Below are 19627 nucleotides of genomic sequence, written 5' to 3' on the forward strand. Positions count from 1 at the left end.
AGGGATTTTCTAGGGATCTTACTGTTCTTGATTTCTAATTTAATAATTTTATGGTCATAATGGATACTTTGACTTCATCTGTTTAAATTTCTTGTAGTCCAGGATAAGGTCTGTGTTCATAGCTGTCCCGTGTTCACTTAGGAATGATGTGTATCTGCAGTTGTTACGTGGAATATTCTGTAAATGTCAATTAGGTCATGTTGGGTGATAATATTGTTCATATCTTTCATAACTTTGTTGATTTTTTTGGTGTAGTTCTATCAATATTTTGAGAGAGGGATGTTAAAATCTTCAACTGTGGATTTGCTTATATTCTTCTTTAGAGATTTTATGTATTTGAGAGTTTTGTTATTAAGTATGTGCACTTTATAATTGTTATTTCTTCTTGAATAATTGTCTCCTTTATGATTATGACCTCTCCTCTATCAGGGAGCCTCTATTTGATATTATAGTATAGCTACGCTAGCTTTCTTGTACTTAGTGTTTGTATAGTCTTTTTCCTATCCTTTTTTTTTTTTAATATTTACTTATTTTTAAGAGACAGAGAGAGACAGTGTGATCAGGGGAGGGGCAGAGAGAGAGGGACACACAGAATCCAAAGCAGGCTCCAGGCTCTGAGCTGTCAGCACAAAGCCCAGCGCGGGGCTCGAACCCACCAACTGTGAGATCATGACCCAAGCCAAAGTCGGACACTCAACAGACTGACCACCCAGGCGCCCCCCCCATCTTTTTTTTCTAATTAATTAATTAATTAATTAATTATTTTAAATTTTATATTAGAGAGAGAGAGAGAGACAGCACAAGCAGGGGAGGGTCAGAGAGAGAGGGAGACGCAGAATCTGAAGATAGGCTCCAGGCTCTGAGCTGTCAGCACAGAGCCCGACGCGGGGCTCAAACCCAGGGACCATGAGATCATGACCTGAGCCAAAGCCAGATGCTCAACCGACTGATCCACCCGGGTGCCCCTCCCATCTTTTTTTAAACCTGTTTATGTTTTTATATTTAAAATGTATTTTTTTAAATCAATAACATATAGTTAGGGTTTTGCCTTTCACTGGCAAGTATGGTAGGAAGCACAGTGGTTCCCCAGAGGTGTTCATTTCTTAGTCTCCAGAACCTGGATATGGTCCTTTGCCTAGTAAAAGGGACTTTGCAGATGTGACTAAGTTAAGGATAGATATGGGCTATTATCCAGCATTATCCAAGTGGATCCAATGTACACTTGAGGGTCTTTAACAAGGAAAGAGGGAAGTAGGAGAGAAAGTTAGAGAAGGAAGTGAGATGATGGTAGCAGAGGCCAAGGTGATGTGGGGTCATGAGCCAAGATATGCAGGGAGCCTCTAGAGGCTGGAAAAGGCAAGGAAATAGATTCTTTTCTAGAGCATCCAGAAAGATACAGCCCTGCCAAAACCATGATTTTAGCCAAGTAAGACTCATGTGGTATTTCTGATCTCTAGAAATGTAAGAGAATAGATTTGTATTAAGCCACTAAGCTTCTGTTAATTTCTTATGCCAGCAAACAGGAAATTAACATAGAGGGTTAAATCTGTTTAACATGATTATTGGTATGATTGGATTTAAATGTACCTTTTGATACTCAATTTCTGTTTGTTCTATCTGTTCTTTGTTCCTCTGTTGCTACTTTTTTTTTTTTTAAGTAGGCTCCATGCCCAGTGTGGTGCCCAGTGTGGGGCTTGAACTCACGACCCTGAGATCAAGACCTGAGCTGAGATCAAGAGTTGAATGCTTAACCAACTGAGCTACCCAGGCACCCCTCTGTTGCTGGTTTCTTATATTTTTTTTTGAGGGAGAGGGTGGAGATGAATCAGTATATTTTAAGAATTCGATTTTATCCTCTCAATTGACTTTTTGTGATCTTTTTTTGTTACCTTTTTGGAGGTTGCTCTAGAAATTATTTGTTTTTTAAACTTATGACAGTCTGTGTTCAAAAAATATTCCATTACCTCAGGAATTATTTAAGAACTTTATAAAAGAGTTTTACTTGGGGTTTTTCTGAACTTCACAGATCTGTTATTTGTTGTTTTTAATTAATTTTGGAAAGTTTTGGCCTTTATCTCTTCATGCTTTTGCACCATGTTTTTCTTTTCCTAGGACTCCAATTACATGTATGGTATATCATTTGATATTGTCCTACAGATTTTGAGTACTCTGTTCAATTTTTTTTCTTTCATGCTTTGTCCCTTTGTGTTTTGGTTTGAATAATTTTCTAATGACTTGTTTCTAAGCTCTGTCCATTCTTCTAATAAACCTGTGATTTTATGCCATACCATGCTAGAAATCCATTTTTAGCATTTCCATTTGGTTCTATTTTGTAATACTGGGTAGTATCAGTGAAAATGGTAGAATAAGGACCTCTGAAAATTCTCCCTTCCCTAAAAGCAATGAAAATGCTCTATTTTTTTTTTTCCAGAACTTTGAAAATTAACCAAAGACTTGCACCAATCCAGGAGCATTTGTTCAAGGAAAATGGTGACTCTCAGTAAAGACAGTTATGTCATGCTAAATGGTCTCATTCCCATCCTGTTTTCCCCCAGCAGGGAGGAAAACCAACAGCCACCGTCATGGCAAAAGCTAGCAGCCTGGCAGCCACAGGACAGGGCAGACAAGGATCAGAGTTCTTCAAAGGCCTATGCCTAGAAAGTTGTCATTATTTTTCCTGCCTGGTGGTTCCTGGAAGACCCCACCTGCAAGGCTGTCTTCACTTGACCTGACTCAAAGGTTGCTCAGTGGAAACAGCCTTTTCCTGGAAGGCATTTTTCAAAAACAATAAGAGGCAATTGTTAAACATTATGACTGCTGGAGGAGGTGGATAACAGCTTGGGAAAACAGTAGGGTAACACTAAAGCTTAACAAAAGAAAAACTACGCACAGTAGGATCGTAATCAGTGGTGAAGATCTGAGAACTTTTCCTTTAAGATGAGGGACGAGACAAGCCCTGGAAGTCCTAGCTGCAGTAATCAGACACGAAAAAGGAATAAGAGTTGTCCCAAGTGGTAAAGAAGAAGTAAAACTTCTACTATTAGCAGATGACAGGATACTCTATATAGAAAACCCTAGGGGTTGGCTCAGTCATTAGAGCTTGTGACTCTTGATCTCTGGGTTGTAAGTTTGAGCCCCAAGTTGGGTGTAGAGATTCCTTAAAAAAAAAAAAGTAAAAATAAAAGAAACAAAACCCAAGGACTCCACCAAAAAAAACTACTAGAACTGACAAATGAAATCAGTAAGGTCACAAGATACAAAATCAGTATACGGAAATCGGTTACATGTCTATAAACCAATAATGAAGTGGAAGAAAGAGAAATTAAGAAAACAGTCCCATTTGCAATTATACCAAAAATAATAAAATACCTAGGAATAAACGCTACCAAAGAGGTAGAAATTCTGTGCTCTGAAAACCTAAAACATTTACAAAAGAAACTGAAGATGATGCAAAGAAATAGGTATTTCATGATCATGGATTGGGAGAACAGACATTGTTCAAATGGTCACACTATCCAATGCAATCTACACATTTAATGTAATCCCTGTCAAAATACCACCAGTAGTTTTTTTTTTAAAGCTAGCTACCATGGTGTTCAAAGAAGGCTTTGAAAAGCTTCAACATATTCCTGGGAATCTAGAAGGTCAGATGAATGTGTAGGGCTGTGCACGGGAGATCTCAAAAAGATTCACACCTGGACACATCATAAATTGCCCAGCACTAGAGTCAAAGGTAGGACCTTAAAAGCTGCATGGTAGAATAAATTTGTCACATGCAAGGAATCCTCAATAATATTAATAGCTTATTTATTATCATAAATAATGGAGGCCAGATAGTGCCTGCCTCCTAGTGGAAATCATGATTTTCATTTGTGTGTGTGTGTGTGTGTGTGTGTGTGTGTGTGTGTGTGTGTGTATGTGTTTACACTTTGGATTGAATGCTCAACCTTTTGTGTAAATAAAACAGTAGACACTGTGGTATATATACCAGTGAAGGGTTTTCTTTTGTTCTAGAAAATCATTAATATGGGGGCTCAGGTGTCTTGTAATGGCATATAGTTAGATTTTCTTCTTTCTTTTATTCAAAGTAAGAATCTTTAAGGGTGAGGTTGATCAATTCATGTTTTGTATTAGTTTTCTATTCCTTAAATAGGAAAATACAAACTTCAGTGGTTTAAACCAAGAAATATTTACTGTCTCACAGAGTCTGTGGATCTGGGACTTGAACACAGCTCAGCCAGGCACCTCTGTCTCATGGCTGCAGTCTCATCAGAGGGCTCAGCTCAGGGCGCCTCTGCATCCGTCCTTCCGTGTACAGCTGTTAGCAGGATTTAGTTCCTGACCGGCTGTTGGCCGGAGGCCTCCCTCAGTTCCTCACTGTGTGAGTATCTCCATAGGACAGCTCACAGTATGGAAGCTTGCTTCTTCAGCATAAGTGAGGGGGAGAGGGCAAGCAAGACAGAAATCACTGTCTTTTGCAGTCGGCAAGTGACAGTCTCTCACTTTTGCCATATTCTATTCATTTAAAAACATTTGTCACTAGGTGCAGCCCACACTCAAGGGGAGGGCATCACACAGAGATATGAGTATCAGGATGTGGGATCACTGGGGACCATCTAAGAAGCTGTTGACCACATATTTGTTGTGATCACTGACCGACTGATTTCTATAATTTAATTTGGGATTTTCTGTTTACATCCTCTTCTCCTCTTCCCCTTGTTTTCCTTCAGCCACCCCCCATTTTCTCCTTAATGCCACGTCTTGCTGTCTTGCTCCCTTCTCCCACTCTCCCTTGCCTCTGCTCTAACACCCATCTTCCTCCTTCCTCTCCTTTCCCTTTCTTCTCTTCCTTCTTCACCTCCTCTTCCTCTGCCGTCCCTTTCAGGCTCTTCTCAAATTGTTTCTGGACACAACATTGGAGTCTGTCAGTCTGTCTTCCAAGTTTTTCAGCTCCTCTTTTTATCTTTGTCTTCTGTTGCAACATTCTGGATCACATCACTGTACTACATCCAGTTGGCTTATTTCTGCCTTACTGCCCTCAGCTTAGGGTTTGTCTTACCCATATTGTTTTTTATTTTGAAGGAATTTAAGTTTATAATATTTACCTGTTTGAACATTTTCCTGTTCCAGGTTCATAATTTCTTTTTCAATTAAAATTTCATTTATCATAAAACATTTTTTAATGTTTATTTATTTTTGAGAGAGAGAGAAAGACAGAGGGTGAGTGGAGGAGGAACAGAGAGAGATGGAGATACAGAATCCGAGGCAGGCTTCAGGCTCTGAGCTGTCAGCACAGAGCCCGAGGTGGGGCTTGAACTCACGAACTATGAGAGCATGACTTGAGCCAAAGTCAGCTGCTTAACCGATTCAGCCACCCAGGAGTTCCAAGAAGTTCATTTATCTTTTGAGTACCTTAAACATCCACCTTTAAAATCCTTTATTGGGGTGCCTGGGTGGCTCAGTCGGTTAAGCGTCCGGCTTCAGCTTAGGTCATGATCTCACATTCGTGGGTTCGAGCCCCGCGTCGGGCTCTGTGCTGACAGCTAGCTCAGAGCCTGGAGCCTGCTTCAGATTCTGTGTCTCCCTCTCTCTGATCCTCTCCTGTTTCTACTGTCTCTCTCTGTCTCTCAAAAATAAAAATAAAGAACATAAAAAAATAAAAAAAAAATCCTTTATTAATTGAAAAACACTGAATATTTGGTGATGTTAAGGAATTTGTTTGGGGGGTATGCAATGGTACTATGGTTTAGTTTAGGAAAAATAAAAGTACTTGTCTTTTAGAGAAGTATATTGAGGTATGTGCAGATAAAATGATCTGCTGTAAGAAATTTGGGAGTAGTGAGAGGTTGGGGATTATAGGTAAAACAAGATTTCTTTTAGTTTATAAATTTTGAAGCTTAGTGATGGCTATCTGGGATTTTATTAAATCATTCTGTCTCATGTTTAAATTTTTGCATAATAAAAAGTTTGAAAAAAATCCTTTGTCATAATATCCCATAAAATTCATTTCCTCTGGAGTGAATTCATATTCCAATTGCTGATTTATTGGTAGTCTTTCTAGGCATCACATTTTTTCATGTATCTGGGATTTGGTTTGCAGGCTCATTAAAAAATTTTTTTTGATGTTTATTTATTTTGAGAGAGCAAGCAAATGAGCACAAGAATGGGAGAGGCAGAGAGAGAGGGAGACACAGAATCCAAAGTAGCCTTCAGGCTCTAAGCTGTCAGCACAGAGCTCAACGTGGGGCTCAATCTCATGAACTGTGAGATCATGACCTGAGCCAAAGTTGAATGCTTAACTGACTGAGCCACCCGGGTGCCCTGCAGGTTCATTTTGAGTAGAAAGTTTGATTTTTTTTGTCTTGTCTTGTTTTGCTTTGTTTTGGCTCTTATTTTTGTTTCTCCCTGCCTACTGTATTTCTTGTGGCCTACAGCTGCACCTGATGCAGGGGCAGATGTGGCCATCATGGTGGTACTAGTGATGCTTGGAGCTGGGACCTGGCTAGGGGCGAGTGGACCTGAGCTACGGCCTGTGGGCTAAACCTCAGCCCTGCATGGGGGTCTGCAGGACATTTTTTGCATCAGCTTCTTGGTCTGGAGAGCCTTATGTTGCAAGTGGCAAGCCTGGCACGGGTCCCTCCACTGCGTGAGCAAGCCTCATTCTCTGCCTCTGCTGACTCCAGAGCCAGAGCCCAGCAGGCCTGTGGCTCCAGCCTCACCTGCTGCTTTGCATTTCTATTCTGTTAGACGTTTTAATCTTGTATTTGAACTTGGCCGTGCCTTTTTGGTCTCCTGTTCTTATATTTGATCTGTTCTTGCTATGTGTTTAGAGCAGGGAAGATGCATCAAAGTGTGAACTCACTGCACTCTCTTGACTGGAGGAAGTCCTTGACTAAATCACTGAAGATTCTTTTCAATTTCCCATTCAAAGACTGTAATCCACCAAGTCGATCTTCATAAGGGTGGTATTTTTGCCTTTGTATTGGAGACAGCGTACTTTACTCAGTATTTTTTTAGGAGAAGACGGGCTTGGAAATCTCCTTAGAGAAAATAACAACCCGCCACCCCAGTTACTCCGCCTGTGGCCTCCCTAGCATATATCCCTCTCAAAGATTATCTTATTTTTCTGTGCACACATTTGTGTCTCCCACTGGGATCTAAGCTCCACAAGAACAGAAACTCTTTCTCATTTCCCTTTTGCATCCACAACCCCTTTGCGATAGTGTCTGTCACATGGTAGGCACTCAATAATGTCCTGATAAATTACTGAAACTTGCCCGTGCCTCCTTAATTCCATGGCTATGCTGCGAGGGGCCTGCTGCATGGCCTGGTGTGAGTGCTGGGAGGCACGTGTTGGCCTGTAGTCGCTATGGAGAGTGACCCATGTTGTCTGACACCTGCCTTCATTCATCAAAGCCAAGTAGGTCCCTGCTCCGGGCCAGGCACTGACGGCCCAGCATTGGTACTGCATGCATTTTCCACAGCCCTTTACACATGTCACCTCCTCCTATCCATTGTCCTTATAAATCTCAGTATGGGCTGGAGGAAGTGAGCTAGCCACCTTGCTGGCTTCCAGTGATGGAGGCCAACACTTTGGGCTCTGCCGAGACCGGAAGGCCCTTCCTCTCCCTGAGCCCCGTTCCAGCAACGGGGACAGACTCTTAGCTCTCTGAGCAGTTAATCCCTTTCTTCCTCGGTCAGCTTCGTGGTGCTGCAGATTGACATGGCTATCAACGGAGAACTCTGGGTCCTCAGTGTTTCTTCACGTGTGTGACCCATCTTTCTGTGGCCCGAGGAAGCCTCCATCGTTGGGGAGCTTCGCCTGCACCTTAGCTCTACAGCCCATTTCCAACCTAGATATCCATGCTGGCCCCAGCCCAGGAGCCACGAGCTGGGTATTCTAGAGCCTCTGCCCAGAGGAGGCGTCCTGAGGTGTGGGTGGGAGGGAGGGTGGACAGACGCCCCCAAGGGCCTCCGTGTCCATCCTCCCCTCCCCACCCCTCCCATCCCCCTCAGCTGTAAGTGAACGGGACAGAAGGCCCTCGTGGCAGTTTGCTTTTGGGTGTCGTCCTCCTGGCTGGCTGGGACTATGGCCAGAGAACGGCAAGTCCAGGGCCCCGGGAGAAGCTGCCGTGGTGGCTGCTTCGTTGTGTCACGCCAGCTTCTCTGGTTGTACCGGGCCGGCTGATGCGTCAGGCCCAGGCGGCTGCGGATGGCCCGGCACCGCTTCCCTGTGCTCCCCTGTTCCTGGGACCCCGCCTCAGCGTCGTGCTGCGAGAAATCCTGCGAGAAATCCCCAGCATTCAGTCTTCACTGTTTGTATTTAGCTTCTCTGAAGTGTTGGCATCCCACAGGCATTCCAGAAGCCTTCTTGGCATTTTTAGCTGTTCTACAGCAGCCTCAGGAGCCAAGCTTCTGCTCTGTTCTCCACCCTCCAGGTGAGGGGACATAGCCAAGAAAAGGATTGCAAATGCTTCAGCCTGCGGGCCACTCAGTGGCGAAGCCCACAGTGGAGTGCGACTCTCAGGGCCAGCTGGCGCTCCCCTGGGCGCAGCCAGGTCCTCCAAACCCAGGCCTTTGCTCAGCTGCTGTCGCTGCCCCGTGGTGGTCAGCTCCTCATTGCTGATCCCCTGCTGGGCTTTATAACATTCTCGTGTCTGGGAGAAGCATTGCCAAGGAAACGGTCCTAGTCGGTGTTTTTGCACAATGCACACCCATGCGCTGACCCCACAGTGTGGTCTGGAGGAAGCAGCTCGGGACGCGGAGTCGCCGCTGCCTCGGGTCCATGGTTTCTTCTGTCATTGACTAGCTGTGTGCTCTCGGGGTTGTGGTGATTAAGTGACCCAGGAGCCTGAGATGGTGTTGGGGTTCTCAACCTCAGGTGGAGGCAGGCTGTGGGGCCTTGTCCCATGGAGATCCTGAGGGGCTTCAGGGCCCTGGATGTCCCAGGCAGGAGGAGATGGCCATAATGTAGGTGTCCTCTGGTGGAGGTCTGCTGTGGCCCTGCCCTTGTCTCTGAGGACTTCCTTCCACACGGTCCTGCAGGGCAGGCACTTCTGTTGCAGGCTTCTATATTATACCCGAGGGAGCTGGGACTCGGCCACCCAGCTGGCTAAGAGTGGGGCAGGTTCAACCCCAGGGCAGCTGGCTCCTGTGCTGTGACCTTGAGGGAGGGTCCTCGACCATGTGCACCAGCAGTTCTACTTGTTCTACCTCAGGTGGGTGAGGGAGCAGCCGTTTTCTCCAGCTCCAGGGTTCTGGGCTTCTGATACTGCTCACCTTTCAGACCCTGAGCCCCAAAACAGGGCATTGGCCAAAGAAGGGCGTTCTGGCACCCTGCCTCGTAGAGCTCGTGTGTGGGTCTGTGGCACGGTCTGGTGCCGGTGGTGAGAACTCTGTGGGAGGAGAACAGCTGTGGCCCTTCCAGGCTGTGTGGCCTTGAGGCAATGCAGCTCTGTAGACAGGGCCTGTAGCTGCTGGGGCTCAAACCCCGGTTCCTGCCTCATAGCTGTGGGCTGGGACAGTCACTTAGCCCCTCCATTTATTCACCTGCAGGGGCATCAAAGCAGCCCTGCCTACTGTTTAGAGGTACTGTGAAGGCCAAAGGGGGAAGCACTTGCACAGGTACCCCACACATTGTAGGCACTCAGTAAATGTCAGCGTTTGTCCTTTGAAAGGGCTGCAGCCACGCCCACCCTCGAGTCCTGGGGTGGAAACCCAGCACAGGGTATGTGAGTGGTCCAGCACAGTGCAGGCTTTCAACTCCCCATCGCTGCTGCTCGCCTGGCCAGTGTCTCACTGAACAGAACCCCCTTGGTCTCTCTGCACAGCTTAGCCCAGCTGCCGCCGGCTAACGTGGGCTTTGTTCTCTTCCAACTAGGCCAGGGAGCTGGAGAGCCGGGAGGCAGAGCTGAGCCGTCGTGATACCTTCTATAAGGAGCAGCTGGGACGCATTGACAAGAAGGTAAGGCTCGCGGCGGCTTCCTTTGGGAGCCGGGTCCTGAAAGGCCCAGGGTACACTCGGCCCCAGTGACTGGAGCCCCTGCTGACATGCCCTCCCTCACCCCCAGCCCTTCTGCAAGTTGCTTTCACAGAGATGATCGGTGTTTAATTGGCCCGCGTTTTGTGAATGCAGCTGGCCTTGCTGTGTTCAGCTCCAGAAAAACCTCACTGTCACCACAGGGCGGTGCTGAGCCCCAGCCTACCTTTCTCACTCAAGTTAAGCTGCACTGAAAAAAATAATAATAACGTGAAGTCGTGCTGTACAGATATATTAAAGTTGTATTATTGATTTTCTCCTGGGAGTCGGGGGATCAAAGTGCACCACAGCTACACACTCCCCACTTTTCTGGGAATAAGCCTTTGAAATGAACGAGATTCAAAGACCTCATCATTCCTTTATTTGTTGGCTTTAGCCTGAAAGGACTCTTGAAAATTCATTTGGTAATGTGCTTACTTTTGAGGGGGGCTTAATTTGTTGATCAGGACAGATTTTTCGAACGGCTTAAATCGTGGAAGGGAGATGGTTGGGAGGTTTGAACAGTGTTCTTCCTCCTGCTGGAGACAGCCCGCCAGGAGACTTGAGTTGTCAGCTTATTGTAGGCAAATCTTCGAGAATCGTTTGTCACGGTTTGGAGATTTGAAATTGGCAGTTTGCTTGAGGGGCTTGATTTCCAAAGGGCTTTTCTCCTGTGGCATGGCACCCTGGAGGCTGGCTGAAATGTGGCCTTCTGGGTTTCCAGGCAGTAGGGGCAAGAGGGCTGCTTTTCCATGCCAGGGGGATGCCCCTGTCTACCCCCTGCAGGGTGTGTAGGGGATGGCCAGAATTGTGATGTGAACCCAACAGCACCGGGTCCCAAGGGTCAGCAGGGCAGTCCAGCCGCTTAGGAAAGTGGCTCCTTACCCAGCGGAGGGCAGCCTCCTACCTGGGTTGGACAATAGCTGTACTGACAAGGACTGTGATTTGATTTCCTGGAAAAGGGTGAAAACATTCCACCAGCCACCGCTCTAATGATCACAGTCGCCCATATGTTCGTGAGTGCAGATTTTTTTTGTCATTATGTGTGCGATTCCACAGTCTCCTGCTGCGTTCCACTCGCGTTTCCCTCTCTGGGTTTGGCTCCTGGAAATGTGTGTGTGTGCGTGTCTGCTGGGGATGAAGGGCACCTGCCTTGCAGGGTCCCTCCTTGTGTCCCATCTGTTTTCCCCTTGTCGCTCTCCTTTCCCGTCCCCACTGGGGTTCCCCTCCCTCAGCCCTGCTCTCTGCTCTGCCAGAAGGAAAGTAAAATCTCCTGGATGAGCCCTTCCTTCTCATCTCTTCTTCCCCACTCATCCTACAGGGAAGTCCAGACTCTTTATATATGCAGATGTGGGCTTTTTATAAAATGAGGTTTTCCTACATGATTATGAAGTTATCAGATGCTTCCAGAAGGAGGTGCAAAAACATGATCACCTGTCTGACTCTTAAATACTAGCATTTTGCTGGTGGTACTATACAAAAGGAAAGCACCTTTCATGTCCCGGGAACTAGAGATTGGCTAGAGGTAGAAGGGGGGCGCTGGACAAGGCGGGGCAGAGAGGCACGATCCTAAGGCTTAATTGTACCAGTCTTGAGAAAGGTTTCCCATCCTCTCCGTGGATAATTTTATTCCTGTAATGGCTGGGAAGATGAAGAACTCGGCATCCGACAATCTTTTTTATTAGCTGTTGCTTTTATATAATTCTGCTTTCATTTGTCAAATACTCTCAGACCTTGACATTTTCAGCTTCTGTACACACAGCTTAAGGGCCTTCCAATCAGCAGGCTCCTTTCTTTCCTTTTCCCATTTCCTCTTAAGTTTAGAAATTGATGGTGGAAATCTGCTCAGGGGGGAAACTTGGAGCAGCTGCTGAATCACCCTCAACTACCCAAAATAGTTGGGAGCATGGTCAGGGGCTAGAGGAGGTTGGGATGGGGGACACAGAGGCCCTGGGCTCGTGGGGGGAGGGCATGCTGTGTCTGCCGGCCTCTCAGCTGGGAGTCTGCTGCCCATTTTCTAGTGCTGGCCTGTGTGACTTCCAGGTAGGGAAATCCTGCACCGAATCCAGACTTCTTTTCAAGGGGGAGGAGACGTCCTGACCCCTTTGTACGGCAGTATTTATTCCTGAGATGATTATTCTTGAATGTGGAAATCATATTTTGTAGGGCTCCTATGCTTTCTAATCTTTCTGAGTAATTGTTCCTCACGCCCACACTGCAAGATCTAAGTGATGAGTGTTTTTCCCTTTCATCATGGAGAGCAGTGAGCCACTGGGGATAGGGGGCTGGTGGGGTTTTGGGGCACCTGGAGGCCAACCCTGGGCGCAGTGTTCACACACAGCCGGGAAGCAGGGGCCACGCACACTCCCAATGCGCCTGGGCTCCCACGCGGCCCAGTGTCATTACCCTCTGCAGCCCCACTGTGCCTCCTCGCATCCCAGTCTCTTTGTGTGTAAGATGGAGACCTTGATGCCTACCTCCAGTGATGATGGCAACATTAGAGGGGGTAACATCTGAAAGGTGCTGGCATATGCTGGTGCCTCTTTCTAGCATGCTGTGGTGTTGGTGGATCTCTTCTGAGCCCTCATGCTGCGGGTCTGGATTTAATGCACATGCATATGCACGCGGAGATGGAGTTTTTCATCAATGCTGGACTGCTCTCTGGGGTGCAGAAGTCTCCTCACCGGGCTTCACTGGGCTTGTCTCCGATGCCACAGCACCTGTCTGTCCTTCGCTGGGCAGAGGGGTAGGTGAGACTTCGTGCAAGCAGTATGGAGACCATGTGCTGCTCACACTTGGGTGTCACGTGCTCAGCAGTGTTAGCAGGGCCATTTTCCATGTCTGTGTGCTGGTGTAGGGCCCAGGAAGGTGAAGCTGCCCACCACCTCGAGTTGTGGTGTTGAACCTGCTACCACCTTGGCCAGCCTCCCCAGAGTCTTGGCTCAGCTGCCCATTCTGGTTTCCAGTTGGAAACAGGACTGGTTGTGGGCCTCACCTTTGCTCTACCTCGTTTCAGTTACCTTGGGGTTAAGGGTGACTTGTGTCCCATCAGAACCAGCCCATCCACTGTCTTCTGGTAGAAGCCTGGGTGCCAGGTGGCTCTGAATGAGACCTGACGGCCACTGAGCTGACTCCCCTGGCTGGGTGCATCCTCTGCGCTTTGCCACGAGGCCAAGTGCCGGTGAGTGGGGAGCAAGCCAGTGACGGAGTCCTAGTTCTGCATCAGGAACCTACCAGCCTTCTGACTCTCAGCAAGTGATTTAAGTTCTACAGCCTTTTCCTGTTCTTCCCTCTTTGCTTCTACTACGGCTTTCTTTTTTTAAGGAACAGCTGTCATGTGGTCCTGCCAAGCCTGCAGCTTTCTCTCAGTGACAGCACTAAATAGACCCCTGCCTGGTGTCCCTGGGGGCATCAGTCGAGTCTGTTCAGAAAACAGAAGCTGCTCTAGGGTGCAGAGGAAGAGGAGTTAAGTACGGAGAATCCTGCTTTATGTGAGAAGGCGGGCCCCTGGGCGGGGACATGTGGGAAAGGCCTGGCCTCACACAGGTTGAGGAAATGCAGTTACAGCCATGAGGCACCGCCACGGCATACTCAGTAGAACTGACACAGGAGGAAGGGCCACCAATGCATGCTGGCCGGGTGGGGTTAACCAAGCCATTGTGCTGCTGGCAGTGCAGTAGATCAGCAAAGCCACCTTAAAAAGCTGTCATCCATTGTCTGTTAAAGCTGAACACGGGCATACCCTGGGACCTGGCAGTCCTGTGTCCAGTGGAAGCGTGTCCACAGTTTCACCAAAAAAACAAACAAAAACTGCAGAATGGTCAGTGCACAGCACTCCGCGACCACCCCAAGGCTGCTCACTGGGGACCGGGTCAGCGCAGAACCCCCCCGTAACTGCCCCAGGCTGCCCACGGGGACTGGTTCAGTCACGGTGGCCGTCGCAGCGGGAGCTCCGGCAGGTCTGAGAACGAGTAAGCTGTGTCCACGGGCCGCAATGCTGGCAAGTCTCAGTGGAGGGGCCACCCTGGAGAACACAAGCATGTTGGGTGAAGTTCGAATACCGTGGAACTGATGCATCTGGTGTTCGGAAGTGGCGCACAGTTCCCGTTGCGGGGAACGGTGAGGAGGAGAGTATGTGGGGGGCTTGTAGAATGAGGTAAAGCTCCCTTTCTTGGTGTGGCTGCTGGTTCACAGGTGGGTCCGACTATGAATTCATTAGGCTGTGCGCCTTTCTGTTAGTATGTTCTACTTAATACAGAGTCGATGCAGCGGAGGAGGGCAGGCCTACTGGCAGGCACCAGCAATATGACCTGCCACTCCCCCACCCCCATTCCTAGGCCCTGCGCCCTGCATGTGTTCTAGCACTTGCCATGCTGTCTCCTGGCTGTTAGCATCTGTGGCTGTTTCCACTTCCAGACTGTGAAAGTCTGGAAGCAAAGTCCTCACTGATCTGATTGATCAGGGGTGATTCATCCCCAAGGGCTGGGGATGCAGCATTTGGCGTAGAAGAGGTGCCCAGTGGATGTTTGCAAGAATAAAGAAAGGAAAGTGTGTATGCACAGGCAGGAAACGGGGATGCAGTGGGGGTTCCAGCCGGCTTCTTGGTGGAGGCTGTGCTTTGGGAATGAGCCAGCTGGAGGGGGCAGCCCACAGGGTGGGGCATGAAGAGGGTGTGGCTTCCGGATGCAGGCCTCCACGTGACTGGGCAGTCGGTGGGGAAACTGGTAAAAGGGGTTGAGGTCACATCATGAAGGTCCCACCTGATGGGCTCACAGTGTGGCCTTCCGTTAGGATAATGCTGGGAGCTCTCGAAGAGCTGATAGGTGGAGAAAGACTTGAGCTTGAATGTCCGAAAGAGTAATGGTGCAGTTAAGAGAAAGAGAAAAAACTCAGGTGAGCCATGGCACTTGGGGAAGGCCGTGAGTTTAATTCTAGATGTGCACATGCGAAGTGGAGATGGCCAGCAGGTGATTAAAGGTGTCAGACATGGAGTCCTGTGTCCCACAAGATGACGGCCACTGCGATGTCATGAGCATCTGCTCTGTGCCAGGCTCTCTGACATAAATTATCACTAATCCTTGCAGCAACACTGCAAGGTAGATTATATTATACATTTTATAAATGAAGAAACTGGGAATCAGGTTAAATGAGCTGTCAGAAGCCATGTAGCTGATGGATGAAGTCAGCTATGAAAGCTCTGCTCTTCCCACCATGCCAGGCAGCCTCTCACGTCAGCTTGGAAGAAAAGTTTGAGAGAGCGTGGCCAATGGTGCCAAAGGCTGCAGGCCCGCGAGGGCTGGACGAGGCCTATGAATTGTGTCGTGAAGGATGCGTGGGTTATGGTGAATGCACCTTTCCAGCACTGCCGTGGGAACTGAAGCTGTGTTACCTGTGGGGTAGGGCCGCAGTGGATGCGGAAAGTGCAGGAAACAGGAGCAGGCCACTCCCCCAAGAAGTTTCCTCAAAGAGACAACATGGTGGTTTAAGAGTGAGTGACTCCGTCATACTTGTGAGAGGAGGAGAATTCATAACAAGTCCTTGAGGGGTGCGGTGGAAGCCTGGTCCCAAAGGTGGTTGCAGGGCGTGTGGTGGGAAGGGCTGCCTTGGCTGCATGTTCTCAGAGGAGTGGCCCTCCGGCTCTGGGGTGGAGGCACTGCTAGCAGTACGTCTTGTCGGGAGAACTGTTGACTGCTGAGTGCTCCGAGAGGCCAGCGGGCATTGCTCCGGAACGTGGGGAGGTTTGCTTTGTGTCAGGCTCTACCTCAGTAGCAGAGAGTCAGAGAGGGGCTTGCCACTTAGGAGGCAAGACTGAGGCCCACCAAGTGTTCCCCGTGTGGCATGCATGCCGAGAGAAGCTGCCAGAATATTGGAGATGTGGAGGAGGGAACAGGTAATAGTGACCTGGAAACAAAGCGGCAAGAAATTGGCCCATGTGGGGAAGGAACCCACCCCCCTGATCATTGTGGAGAGCAGCCCTTTACCTGCTGAGCTGACTGCTCTGGGCCCAGAGGACTTTTGAACATTGTGGAGTCCAGAAGTTCTGCCCGCATGCCAGTTACCCAGCTAGTGCCACATTCTGGTAATGGAACCAGCATAGAAATGGCCATTTTGTGTGTTTTCAACAGTGTGCTCGAAGTGATAAGTGAAAGAATGTATTGCCTAGAGATTTAGGACAGCCTTTCTTAGCAAGAATGGGCTTTTTGTACCTGTGCTGGTGGGACCCAGGTCCTTTGATGAGGAAACAAAGAAATTGAGAACCATTGATCCAATCCAATTATTTTCACAGATAAGAAAAGGTCCCCAAGGTAGCTAAGTGATTTGAGAATCACTTGGTGTGGCTGTAAGCACTGGTTTTTAGATCTAGAGGAACCTGGGTCTGAATCACAACTTCACCACCTGCTGGCTTTGTAGGCCTGATCGAGTCACGTAAGCCCTTGAGCCTTGGGGGTCTTGATCTTTACAGTGGGGACAGTAAGTAATTACATTTTCAAGATAATAAAGGACATGACAGAGAACCTAGACCATTGTAGTGTATCATCCTGTAAATGGTACCTGCCATTACTGCTGACTGGCCAGATCTGATAATACAACTTCTGTTGCTCCTATCATTGCCCAGATATCACAGAGCTAATTAGGAGCATAACTAGCATTTGGGTTCCTTGCAACACTGTCCATTAGTCTTTAGTTTTCTATCATCGGCGGAGAGTAGGGGTGATCACAGGCTCGGGGAGGGAGTAGATGCTGTTCAGTCTTGGGTTCTGCCACCACCAACGCCACTGACACCATCTCTCCTGTCGCTGCCACCATGTCCTTCGCCTCGCCCACCGCCGCCATCACACCACTGCTGTAGCGTCCCACATTTCCTGCGTTGACTCTGTATTGCTGAAGGTCTGTTTCTTTCCCTCACTGTCTCTCCATTGCAGAAAGTCTCTTTTACCTCACGGTAACCTGTGAAGGGAGGAGGGAGCAGAGACTACCCCCCACATTGTGCATGTGGGGAGGCTGTGGCTTTCCTGGGCCTTGTGGCCACCTTCCCTGAGATAGATGTCTGTGCCGTGGGCCCCCCAGGGTGGGCTCTCAGCTCCTTTGCTTGGTACAGTGTCTCAGTGATGTCCCTTGGGGGTTTGGTGGGGGTGGGGGGAGTTTTTATCACAGACGAAAATGAGGAAGCTCAGAGAGCTGACCGGATGGCACCAGCTTTCACAGCTGTTCAACTCTTGGTTCAAGATTTAGACAGGTCTTCCTGAGTCCACATTTATAAAATGGGAATAGTACTTACCTTGTGGGGTAGTTTTGAGACTCCTGTGAATTGACACAGTATTGCTAACAAACTGGCTTTCAGTCCCTGAAGCCGGCTTTCTGTAGCCACCATTTGCTGTGTGTTCCCCATGTGCAGAGCACTGGCTGAGCATATCGCCTGAATTGCCTCCTTTGACCTGCAGAGTGACCCAGTGAGCTGAGCAATAACATGACAGCCGATCTTGTTTGAATCCTTGCTGTCAGAATGCCAGGTGTGTCCCAGGCACGTCATGCGCTCCAATTCATCACATCCACAAGACCGTCCCACAAGGCAGGGACTGTTAGCATGCCCATTTTATAGGTAAAGACACAGGCTTTGAAACTGGCAGCAGCTGCCATGTGATTGCTTTGGGGTCATGGCAGTCAGGTCGCCGTGGGTGGGCCCAGGCAGGCCAAAGGGGGATCAGTGTTTGTCAATCAGCCGCACTGGTCTGCTGCTCAGAGTACTGTTTAAATCTGTATAAAATTGATCCACGCTGGAATTTTCACTAAGCAGAACAGTGAATAATAGTACAGTGAACCTCTGTGTTCCTGTCCCTCGAACTTAACAATTTTGCCACATTTGCTTGTATTTATTCCTTTTTTTTTTTGTTTTGTTTGCTTTGAAGCAAATCCCAGTGACCACGTTTCCCTCTACAGACTTCAAAACGTGTCTTTGAAAAATATGGACATTTCCTTACATAATTACAATATTGTCACCTAGCCTCAGAAAATTAACATTGATTTCCCTGGTTGCCTCAAAAATCCCTTTTCTTAGTGTTTTTGTTTATGTTTGGTACTAGTATAAGTCAGGATTGGCTAGAGTTCTCACCTCACAATCGGTTCTTAGACTTCTAAGTCTTTTGTCACCCAGAACAGATACTACTCCCTTTTTAATGCCAAAGACTTGTTGCAAAACCTCCTTGGGTTCATCTTCCCCTCTTTCTCCATGGTGTTGAACTGGTGCAGAGAGGGGAGGAGCCAATCGCATACCTTGTTAGGAGGGGTGAAATGGTCGTGCAGGATGAAGGGCTAAGCTCAGTAGTTAAGTCGCTGTTTGCGACTGTGGGTTTATGTCACTCCCTCCATCACCGTTGCTAGGGCCCTCTTAAGCTCGGGCTTAGTCCGTATCTCCTCCTGAAGTGGTTTCTGCACCGTGCCTGGCGGCAGCTGCATCAACACACTGCACTTCCTGCACCATGGTTATTATATGTTGGTTTTCCCCCAGCACATTCCATCTCCTAAATAGGTCCTTATGGCTTGAAGAGCCACGCATGCCTGTCCATCATGTATGTAGGTTGCCACCTATCCCTGCTGGAAAAGACCCATTAAACAAATAATTTTAGTTAAATAGGCACTCTATGGCCTCTCCTTTCCTTTCCTTCTCAGCTCTGTCCTTACCAGCTTCAATCAGCTCGATCTGACTGGCTGAGTTCCTTTCTTCGATCAGCTTGATCTGACTGGGCAAGTTCCTCTGGGCCTTTCCTTAAGCCCTTGGCTGCGGTGGTGGTGGGATGTTGCACACAGGATATGAGATTGCGCTTTGGTCTCTTCCTGCTGCTGCTCTGCCATCACACTGCCCTAGTGAGCAAGCCCTGTCCTGGGTACTGAACTCTTAGCTCCTGGTCTTTTGTGCTCCTGCCACAATGGCAGCCCCTGGCCAGCCTCTCTCTTGGACTGAAACTGTCACCTCCCCACTGGTGTCCTTTTTGTCAGACCCTTACCTATGATCTGGTATCTCCATGTTGCAGGAGGACCGTTTCTAAAGTCTGTCAACGACTCCCTGATGCATTCAGAAGAAGGCTGGGATTCCTCGGCCTGGTCTGCAGGGCTCTGTGGTCTGGGACTTGGCTGTGTGTGCACCTGGCATGCTCTCTGGCCACGTCGCCTCTCTCCTGACACTAGGATCACCCCGGGGGCCCTCTCTGACCCATGTCTGCTGGCCCTTCTGTGCAGGGTTACTCCCTAAGCTAACTTACCGTTTTGTTCCCAGAACAAGCTCAGTACCTGATGGACATAAGATGTGTGACATGGTGGCTCAGCAGTCAAGAGAGGTGACAGCCCAGAGCAGTTGGCAGTGCTTTGGACTTGGGTGCATGGAAGTAAGAGGCTGTGGTTCTCAGAGTATAGCTGCTTGGTGCTTGGTGCCAGTGGGGGGCAGCGGGGAGCGGAAAACTCTGCCTTGCTGCATTGCATCATGGGAATGGCCCAGTCTTCTGCTCGGAGCTTATCTAGCTGTGGGGCTGCCTTGCCTTTTACAAGGATGCTTATGCTTCTTTCTTGAGTATCACATGCTCATGGTAGAGAAACCAAAAATTTCAGGTAAGCCCA

The 19627-nt window shown here is 48.4% G+C and overlaps 1 protein-coding gene across 1 annotated transcript in view; it reads left to right on the plus strand.

Annotated features, from left to right (window-relative positions):
- CHCHD6 (coiled-coil-helix-coiled-coil-helix domain containing 6) overlaps window positions 1-19627 on the plus strand; it is a 231928-nt gene that overhangs the window by 115628 nt on the left and 96673 nt on the right. Inside the window, exon 5 of the mRNA XM_029918640.1 lies at window positions 9881-9964. Coding sequence (XP_029774500.1) covers window positions 9881-9964 — 84 coding nt within the window. The remainder of the gene's footprint in view (window positions 1-9880; window positions 9965-19627) is intronic.

The sequence above is a fragment of the Suricata suricatta genome, chromosome 12, assembly GCF_006229205.1.
Source record: "Suricata suricatta isolate VVHF042 chromosome 12, meerkat_22Aug2017_6uvM2_HiC, whole genome shotgun sequence".
NCBI lineage: Eukaryota > Metazoa > Chordata > Mammalia > Carnivora > Herpestidae > Suricata > Suricata suricatta.